The sequence below is a fragment of the Rhipicephalus sanguineus genome, chromosome 7 (assembly GCF_013339695.2).
Source record: "Rhipicephalus sanguineus isolate Rsan-2018 chromosome 7, BIME_Rsan_1.4, whole genome shotgun sequence".
Taxonomy (NCBI): domain Eukaryota; kingdom Metazoa; phylum Arthropoda; class Arachnida; order Ixodida; family Ixodidae; genus Rhipicephalus; species Rhipicephalus sanguineus.
Window position 1 is genome coordinate 146,301,726 of NC_051182.1, and position 10,900 is coordinate 146,312,625.

The 10,900-nt window shown below is 48.2% G+C and overlaps 1 protein-coding gene across 1 annotated transcript in view; it reads left to right on the forward strand.

The window, feature by feature from the left end:
- Positions 1-9,539, forward strand: part of LOC119399121 (uncharacterized) — a 49,788-nt gene extending 40,249 nt beyond the window's left edge. The window contains exon 5 of the mRNA XM_037665936.2: positions 9,312-9,539. Coding sequence (XP_037521864.2) covers positions 9,312-9,491 — 180 coding nt within the window. The 3' untranslated portion in view covers positions 9,492-9,539. The remainder of the gene's footprint in view (positions 1-9,311) is intronic.
- The last annotated feature ends 1,361 nt before the right edge of the window (positions 9,540-10,900 follow it).

Consider the following 10,900-nt stretch of genomic DNA (forward strand, 5'->3'; position numbering starts at 1 on the left):
GATATGCTTGAACGACAAAGTGGCAACCACGTTGAAATGATTTTGGCGAATGGACGGTACGATGGTTAGACCTATAGCACCATACCGACACGTGCATCCACTCACTTATTAGAGTACATACAGTCTCGGAAGGCGAAATGCTTATGTATATCGTGTATGCATACGTACAAGCATTCGATACTGTGCCAGCACAACGGAAGAAGCTGTCCTCCGAGGACGTGCATGACGCACCTACACATGCGAACTCGGTGTGGCTAGCAGACGACGCAAGGAGCCATCCACACCACGAGGTTTCGTCCGCTCGCCGCTAGGTGCCGACTGTGCTCGTCAGAGTCGGCACCTAGCGTCGAGAGGCGCCACTGCTCTTATCGCAACTAGGGGCATCCACGGCCACAACACTGCCGCCCCCGCTTCCACGCACGCGCAAAGCTCTCGGATTGCATCTGTGTTGCGTCACAATGTAACTATTGCTGACTAGCAGTGCTCTGGGCCAAATGAGGAGCGCATGCGCGCACGTGTCCTTGCCGCCGCCGCTGGCAAATCCGGCGACAAACCGCCTTCGCGGGCAGCGTCTGCCCCCAGTGACGCATAGCTCAGCCGCGCGAGCGTCGCGCCCAAACTTGAGCTTGGTTTCCCTGTAATGTGTATAATTCTACAGCGCGGGCACGTCGCGGCGGGCGCGATAACTAAGCAGCTCGCAATGCTCCATAAGCCAATGCCCGTGAGTTTATGACGCGGTCATCTTGGATTATGGCATCAATTGTCGAAAGAAGAGCCAGCGATTTCTTGCTGACTTTGAAAATTGATTGTAAATTGCAGGCCGCGTGTTCCACTATAATGTTTGGCTCACATGTTCTCAGGAGCCTCGACTACCGATCGGCAGCTCTTTCTAACTATGCTCAAAAATGTCGACAAGCCGCGAAACAGCTCCTGGTGCAGGCCAGTAGGCCCAGCGCGGACTGCGCGAAATGCAGACCGTTCAATTTGGTGCCACGTGACGTCCGAAAGCGCCAGGAGCCGCCGCTCGAGTCGGAATCGCAATGAAGGCGTTCACGCCCTCTGGTATTCATTCATTCATTCTGTGCGGAGTCGTCTCGTGCCGCGCAGTGCACTAGAAAGCTAGGTACGTTCCGTCCATATCATAAACACAAATGGCGCCCGTTTTTCTACGTACAATACGGTCGTGATGTTACCGACTTCTCTACAGTATACCTCGGTGTACTGTATCAGCGTCTTTATTATTTGCAGGCTGCGTTGGGGGTGCTTGCCCACGTGACCTCTTCTGCGAGAACTACAAGTGTTTGTGCCCGACAGGGACGGTGGAAGTCAATGGTTTATGCAGCCCCTTACGTAAGTAGATGCAGCGCGGTTTGCCCACGTTCCGTCTAAGTCGACAATTCGTGAAACAGAATAAACCGCACCCTTCTGTTTGTGATCACACTCTCTCGAGTTATATTAGGCAAAAGCTCAGGGGAAGATGGAAACTTTAAGAGACGAAACACTCCTGAACACTGGATGTCGATGGAGCCGACGTCTCGACAAGCGGTCTTATCTTCTTCAAGGCAGCAAATGCCTACTTTAGCGCGTGTGTGTAAATGCTTCGTATCCTCTCCCTCATCTTAAGCAAAAGAGGAGGAAAGGGAGAGTACGCAAACAGGATAGCGAATGGGGGAGAAGGAGGGGCCGATGTGCCTAATTGGTTGAGTCAAAAGAACAGCAAGCAGTTAATAAACAAAAAAAAAGAAAAAAAAAACAAGTGAGGGGACGTGGACGAGGGGGGGAGGGGGTATTACGCTGAATCATGCCATGATTCAGCGAAATGCCTACCTCCCCTTCGACCCTCTCGACGCGAACACCCTTCCCCCCCCCACCCTCCCACCTCTAGATCTTCGTTCAAGAATTTTTCATCTCTCGAGTCATACTGCTCCTAACAAATCAGATTTCTCGTAGTTCACTACGTGGCATTGCCTAATGACAAAAGCGTATCGCTCTATCATTCTTTCCTGCAGACCTAATTAGCCGATTTTCAAGGGTCCTTTAAGGATCAAACAAAGCAGCGCTGCAGACGTGATGGCGAATGACCCACTCTTACGGCGCTTTTCTCTGGGATATCTGGAGCGGCCGCCGAAATCCTGGAGCGGGCCCTAGGATTGCACCAAGCCAAATCTGACAGTGGGGACATGGGAATGCGTATCCGCTGGGAATCACACCGGAAGTTCTTTTGCACGCATCACGTGAACCGGTTCCGGGAACTGCTGCTTCCGCTCTGTATGTTTCCGGGACAACCGTGGTCGCCGCTTAAAAGTGCGACCCATGGCGCGAACAATGTTGTTCGCAGAATGACGGAAGTGACGTGTGCCACTCGTCCTATTTCCGCCTGGATCTGCGACTTGGCGGCGGAGCAAGTGAGAGCAATCCGGCCCGGAGCGAGTGGCTCTGAAACGACCAGTCGAACGCGCGGACCCGCTGCAGATCGACCAGTGAATAACGGATTCGTCGCCGCGGAACAAGGAATCCTGCTCCGGATCGACCAGCGAAAAACGCCAGTAGTCTAACAAGGCGCAGTGCCGCGGAACGTGCTCTGAACATAACTTTCCCAGAATGTTCGAAACGAAAAATGTATGCCTTGTACACACTAGCAAGCCAGGCTAGAGCTATAGGTGAGCCCATTTGTATCACGGAAGCGTTGGTGCTATTATGGTCATGCTTATAGGCTATAGCCGAATGCGCGTAAAAAAACTACGGCTAACACCTTATATTTCTCGCGAGTCAAGTTGTTTGCGAGCTATCACGAGTCCTTATGATACTTCGCAAGGCCTGATGGTACATCGAGAGATCTTGTCGGCGGCGTCAACACGAATGATGCAAAAACAAACACTAATAAATGTCCGTCAAAAGTCACGTGATACTCAAGCGAATGTGTGCGTGTGTGCCGTTGGTTTACCGAAAGTCACGTGGTCTCAATGTAACATGACGTCATCACGACGTCACAAATCGTCAGATTTGGTGCCTCATCATGAAACTTGAAATACGAGCGCGTAACTACGAAAGGACGCGAGAAGACACGGTGTCTGTGTGTAGGTACGCGCTCGTATTTCCATTATCATGAATCACCTACTCGTCCAATCGGCCATTCATCATGAAGTCATATAACGACGTCATATTATGACGTCACATGATGACGTCACCACGCGACATCGTCGCTTGGTCAAAGGAGGGCCGTTTCGGGAGGCAGATCAAAACATTGTGTGGTGTAGAAAGATTACAATGCCTCACATCCGGGAGGCAGTGCGAAATCACGTTAGGTGCAGAGAGCTTTCGACAGGGGTTGGGGTGTAGGATCTGTACAAATGATCAGACTAAAAAGAAAAGGATGGATTTCGCCTTTGAGTCATCTCAGGCGAAATCGTAAGGCGCCGTGTGACTTTCCTTAGCAACGTCAATATGGCTCGGGTGCACACGACGAAAAACATACTCATAAAGTTTACAATCCGCTACAAAAAATTCCCAGGGAGCGTGCAAACCCGTAGACTAAACGTGAGATAATCCATTTGAAGCTTAGTATTAAGAGGTCTAGGAAAAAGCACAAAACTCATTTACCCGAGTTCGCTGAACTTCAAGAGAACCTCTCAACAAAGTTGAATACAACCAGGCAAAACGTTTTCTAATAATCAACTCGCTGAATTCATTAAATCTGAACCGAAGGAGTTCTGGCGTAATTTAAGTGAAACGAAAAATGAAGAGATAGACAAAATAAAAGTCGATGATAATCTTATAACAGAACCCAGTTCCATCTGTGGTACCTTTAATTATTATTTTCAGTCGTTTTTCGCTAATCCCGATAAGTATGTGCCTACTGGACGCTTTTCTGAGTCAGAGTGTGGTTTAACAGTAACGCGTGAGGGCGTCATGACCGTGCTTCTTAACTTGAGCGATAAAAAAGTCTGTAGGGCCAGATGAAATTTCCGATGCATTTCTTAGACGTTACACGCTGTAGAGGTACCGCAGCCGTTAGCTAACCTATTTCGCCAGTCTATTTATTCCGGTGAAGTTCCCGCTGATTGGATTAAAGTTATAGGGTTCTAAAAAAATTAGATAGGTTACTGGTTTCGAACTATGGGACAATTTCTATTACCGGTTCCTGCTGCAAACGGCTTGAACATGTGGTCGCTAGATATATAATCAATTTTTGATCACATAGAAAAGTTCTGACATGCCATCAACATGGTTTTCGTAAAGGATTGTCTACAATCGCTCAACTTATCACAGTTGTACATGATTCTGAGGCTTTTTTTTGGGGGGGGCAGGAGAGGTTGACGTACTTTTTTCGGACTTCTGCAAGCCTCTCGATAGAGTGACTCCTGGAAAGTTGTTGTACAAACTACAGCAAATAGGGCTACCAAGGTTTATTGACCAGTGGATAACTGCTTACCTCTGTTAATCGTGTAGAGTTCGTCGCGATAAAAATATCTGAGCCTACTGTGATCTCTGTCGGCTCTGGTGGTCCCCAGAGAAGTGTTCTGGGTCCGCTGTTTACAATCTATGGGAATGGCTTAGTCGATTGCCCCAGGATTCGATTATTCGCGGATGATTGTATTTTGTATTGTGTTCATCGCTGTTCGTTATTGGGATCGAGTCACAGTAAAATCCCTTGAACAGTAAGCCCATCCTTCTATCCACACTGTCGCAGCGTGCAACAACGACTCGGACTGCGGTCTTTGGCTTCACGTGGCTTGTGCGCGCTTGCGCCCTGGAACCACCGACAAGTTCTGCCGGTGCGCCAACAGCACGGCTCTGCTACAGGGCTCCTGCAATCCAACAAGTGAGAATGAATTGGAAACTCCCCCTGGGGAGCTATTCTCGAACTGTCCATTTCGGCCACCGCTGATTGGCCGGAGCTTGACGACGTCCCCGTGTTTCCGGTTCTTCTTTCGCAATATCATTTTGACGCGACGGAGCTTCCACTACACTCGACACAGACGAGAGAAACGGAATGCGCTTCGATGCGGTAAACGCAGCCTTCAGAGATCCGTTCTCGGCACGCCAATCTTAGAGGCCGTGCATTAACGATTCTGTGATGCCGTTTCACATGACGCAATACACAGCGATAATTTAGAGCATCATCATCATCGTTATCATCATTTAGCATCTTGATCATAATCTTTATTCACTTCTCCCCGGTCACAAGAGTAAAGTTGTTTACTACTACTATGATATTACTCTCCAGTGAGGTGACGCACGTGACGACTACTACTACTACTACTACTACTACTACTACTACTACTACTACTACTAGTGCTACTGCTGCTGCTACTGCTACCACCACCACTACTACTACTGTTACCACTAGTCTTACCACTACTACTACTACTACTACTACTACTACTACTACTACTACTACTACTACTACTACTACTACTACTACTAGTGCTACTGCTGCTGCTACTGCTACCACCACCACTACTACTACTGTTACCACTAGTCTTACCACTACTACTACTACTACTACTACTACTACTACTACAGCTACTACTACTACTACTACTACTACTACTAGTGCTACTGCTGCTGCTACTGCTACCACCACCACTACTACTACTGTTACCACTAGTCTTACCACTACTACTACTACTACTACTACTACTACTACTACTACTACTACTACTACTACTACTACTACTACTAGTGCTGCTACTGCTGCTGCTACTACTACTGCTACCACCACCACTACTACTACTGTTACCACTACTGTTACCACCACTACTGCTACTGATACTACTACTAATACTACCACTACTACTACTACTACTACTACTGCTTCTGCTGCTACTACTGCTACTGCTAATACTATACTACTACTACTACGATGATGACGACGGCGCATGGTAGACTGACAGCTAAGCTGTAAAAAAGGGAGTCAGGCTCGCACACGAACTTTACGTGGAGGCGGAACTACTTTGCCGTGGCTAAAGTGACATTGAAGTCACTGATTAACAAAACTGGTTAATTAACTCGTTAATTAAGGCGTACCCCGAGAAAGAACTATTATTACTTGTCTATTGTTATTTATACCTATCATTTCTCGCGCCAACCCAGCCGACCTGGGTCCCTGTCCGTACGGCCGCTGCAACACGGAATACTCCGAGTGCGACCCATCCACCGCCACATGCCAATGCAAGAAAGGATACGAACTGCGAATCTACTCTACCGGGTGGGTCTGCGAGAAGAAAGGTGACGGCAACGTTTCTATATCACAGCAGAGCTGTTATGGTCGAGGTCTACCGTGTGTCGTAGATACAAAATGGTCATCATCACGGACTAGCGCACTCTCAGTCACGGCCCAAGCACTCGGTAAAGATGGTTAACAAGATAATAATGATATCTGAGGTTTAACGTCCCAAAACCACGACATGATTATGAGAGACGCCGTAGTGTATGGCTCCGGAAATTTCGACCACCTGGTGTTCCTTAACGTGCGCCTAAATCTAAGTACACGGGCCTCAAACATTTTCGCCTCCATCGAAAATGCAGCCGCCGCTGTCGGGATCCGATCCCGCGACCCTCGTGTGAGCAGCCGAGCGCCATAACCACTTGACCACCGTGGCGGGTCAGTTGGTTAACAAGGGAAGCTGCAACGTTCGGCCCCTAACCGGTGTCCGCCGCCCGCTTGTTCGCTTGTTAATCAACAAAGTGAGCAGCTGCGTAGGTTTACCGTGTTGCCTAACGGACTCACAGTGGGCGCTGATTCGCAAAAGGAAGAACTATGGCATGGCGGGCACTGCGCAACTGTACTTGCAGTAGGCATTGTAGGACAGTTCGAAACGGCCAGTGTTACTCGCACAGACGTTCGTTTCCTTGCGGCACGGTTGAGGCATGCACCTAGAACTGAAGCCAGGCTATCAGTTGAGAAGGCGATGCGCACGGGGCCCGATTACGCTATCGCGTTGTACTCTTGAAGGCGAAGCTCAAGCGTCCTCCAAGTTTTCAAATGCGAAACATTTCGCAGCAAACCTAAAGCACTTCTATCTATCTATCTATCTATCAATCTATCTATCAATCCATCTATCCATCCATCTATCTATCTATCTATCTATCTATCTATCTATCTATCTGCCTGCCTACGTCTGGGTGCTCTCGTGATCGCTTCCTTAAAGACCAAAATTGGCACGGGAGGGTAAGAGGCTTTGACGAATACGACTGTCTGGTCATGACATGAATAACGTGAAAATCCTGTCGTCAAATCCTTTCCTCCAGACACGTGTGGCACATACCCGTTTACCACGGGCCGCGGTGTACGGTTATGCGCCAAAGGTAATTGACAGTTTCTATCTACCCAGGAACTGCAAGAACAGACATTAGTAATTTAAATGCGAGGGCACGTTAAGAAAAACCGACATCGGCAGCGTTGACCCGACGAGTGCAAAGAATGAAAATCAGGATTTCAGCAGGAATCGAACCCTAGCATTCTGTGTGGCAGTCGGGTATTCTACCACAGAGCCACGCCAGGTCTAGAAACTGCCATGGAAAAACACCCTATGAGGCGTAATGTCGGTGCAACGTCAGTTGTGGTTGTGGTGCTGGCTATCTAATTTTGTAACAAAGCAATAAACACTACATATGCACTCCTACGATACAGGCGTTCTCTCACTTGGCGATGATCCCAAATAACAAAATATTTATTTGGGGAAATGAGAACAAGTTGAAGCCATGCGCGATCTTTGAACTCATGAGGCCACGCGTTCCCGTGTTGCAAGTCATATTGAGCGCGAGTGTACGTATATAGTCAGACGCTTTATTTCACACCTTTATCAGCGCTCAAAATTAGAGTATGTATATTGTTTTTCCTCCACGCTCAATTCTTTGCTGCTTACGAGTTAAAAAAATTCGGCAGATCCCACGCACTGTGGGCTGGACTCCATTGACTCTTTTCCAAGGCAAACCATGGGCGAGTTGGCAGCTAGAGCTAGTATGCAGTGCGGAGTTTCTGAAGTAAGGACCAGCGTATGTGTCCATATAATACTTGCGACAGTGGGATCTACAACCCGGATCGCCTGATATTTGTGTGTACTGGTCCAGCGAAATTCAACTACGTTCACCGTAAGTGACGTCGGCATTGTTATACCTGACCCACGTTCTTGTTTTGTTTTGTTATCCTAATATGCGTAGATACGGAAGTCGTGGACCGCGTCTGCATGGACGAGACCCAGTGTTACACCGGGGAGATCTGCGACGACAACCTGTGCAAGTGTCCCAAGGGCACGGAGCTGCAGAACTTGCAGTGCGCCGGTAAGTTCCCGCTAAGTCGCCCGCAGTGGCTACGCTCTACTTGACGTATAGTTGCTATCATGCCGAGACGATTGCAGTCTTCGGGCCTAGCGGGCGAACGAGGCGTTTGAGTACACAACGTCTTCGAACGGCCATCAGCATAGACATCGACCAACTCCTGTGTGTCCCAGCCAGTATCTTACGTTCTCAGTTTATTCAGTTCATTGCTCATTAGAAGCTTGCAAACGCGCATTATAGTACAAAAGCACAAAGGGGTCCTTAGTCAACAGACTGTTCATAACACCTCCTGTCAAAAGTTTAGACCGTGTGAATAGAAAGCAGCCATAATCAAACACAAAGGAAACCATATCACGTGAATCAACTAGCTAAGGCGAAAAGATCTAAGATATTTTTTTTCGGACGGTGACGGTGATGTGACTACATCGATTGCTAGGAGTTACGGAGGTTTAATTTGAACGTGAAAAATTAAGGCCACTTCCACGCCTGCGCAATCCGAGTAGACAGTAGAGCTGGCAAGCTAGCACCAACCTCACCACCTGGCGAACGCATGCAGATTGAGTTCTTTCTTCGTTTTTTTTTGTTTATTTATTTCATGGTTATTTTTCTTTATCTTTTTCCACACATGTCTTTCATCTTTCTTCCTTTATCTCTTTCTACATTGCCTTCTCTCCTCCTTTCCCACCCTCCTAACCCTCACATCACTCCTCACCTTCGCTTCTCTTTCCCACATCTTGCTTTGCTATGCTGTACATGGTTATGCGATGCTTTACCCTCTCACCTCCTCATTTCCCTCTTCCTCACTGTAGCATCAGTCCATCCTCACCCACACTTCCCTTTCCATCACCCTGCTAAACTATAATATACAAGACTATGCTATGCTTTACTCTCTCCCCTCCTCCTTTCTTTCTCCCTCACCCTCACATCGCTCCTTCTCACCCTCACTTCCTTTCCCACTTGCTACACTCTAATATACCATAGTATACTATACTATCTGGTTGTAACGCGCAGCGATCAGGCTGCCCAAGGTGCGGACGAACTTTGCCCTGTTCCTGTGGCTGTCGGCCTTGATGATGGTGCTTATCGTGGTGTTCCTGTCCTTCGGCTGCTGCCTCTACCTGCTGGCACAGCGGGCCGAGAACGAGCAGGAGGCCATTGCGCAGATGTTCGACGTCAGCGACGACTTCTCCATCAAGGACAGCTCGTGACGTCGACGTCCTCAGTGCACCTTTGCTCCTGCTTATTTTTTATTTATTTTTTGTTTTTCTGGGTCTTGCATAACGTTTCCCGGGGCCTTTCGGACACAGTGAGTCGTGACGTCACCAGAAACGCGCCGGCTCGAACTCAACCTTGGACGAGAACATTTTCGTGAATTTCGCTGACGTTCGCTAGGCAGAGCCTAGCGTCCTTGTTCTTTTGATATTCATCCCAGTTTTCTGTCTTCTTTTTCTTTTTCCTCTTAACTATTTTGCGTGCTTGTACGTTCTATACAATATATGAGATTCGCCCAAAACAACGCAGAAAGAACAAAGCCATGAACGAGCAAGTGAGGATGAACGCGTTCCCGACCACTTCCGGCGGATTAGTCGCAGTAGAAGTGTTGCGCGCAGTGTGTGCCTTTCTATGAGTGTCGCGCCCTCTGGTGCTGGTTGTGAGAACTTTTTGTAGGCACTCTTCGCAAAGCACGTTTGATTTGTTCATAATCTTCGATTACGGTGTGTATTATTCTCCATTGAGCCGTGTGGGAAGATGGCGCTGCCCGTATTTTATATTAATGGGTTATAAAAAAAAAAAAAAAAAAACGTGCGCATATTAAACGGGCGACGGGCGACGTGCCGAGCTGTTCTGCTCGCAGTCTCGTTTGTCATGCCGTGCGTTTTCCTTGATTGCTTCACTTTTGTGCATTATTTTATGCTTACGCGACACCTGGCTACTTTGTTCACACTCGCGATTTGAGCAAATGTTACAAACGGCAAATAAACCATATTCTGTTCCGGGATCTACTTCGGGCCACGCACTCTGACACCATCCACATGTACTTGCACGGTATGCATACACAACAGAAGCAACGCTTTAGCGGAAGGACAGTATATATATATATATATATATATATATATATATATATATATATATATATATTTTTTTTTTTAGCGCGTAAGCCGTTATGAGCTCACAACAGTCGATTTTGGCGGCGATGTCCGCCGCCGCCGGTGTCCATCGCAACTATCGCGCACAATGAAAAATAATAACGCGGTCCGAGCCGCAACGGAGATCGGGCATTGTGTGTGGCAGCTGAATCAAGCCAGTGCTTGAAACCATAGGCGTGCGCACAGGGGGGGCAGGGGGAGGGGCGGCCGCCCCCCCTAATCACCTAAGAGGGGGGCGCAAAATCTGCCCCGTACATTGACCCTTCTAATCACTTAAGAGGGGGGGGGGGGCAAAATCTGCCCCATACATTGACTTAGAATGGTGGGGGGGGGGCGCTACTACTACCCTTTGCCCCCCCTAATGGGGAACCCTGCGCACGCCTATGCTTAAAACATCTTTTGAAAACAACTGTACAGGCGTCATGTCGGGCGAGAAGTCACTTTAACAGATGTAATATTGTGCAGCAAGA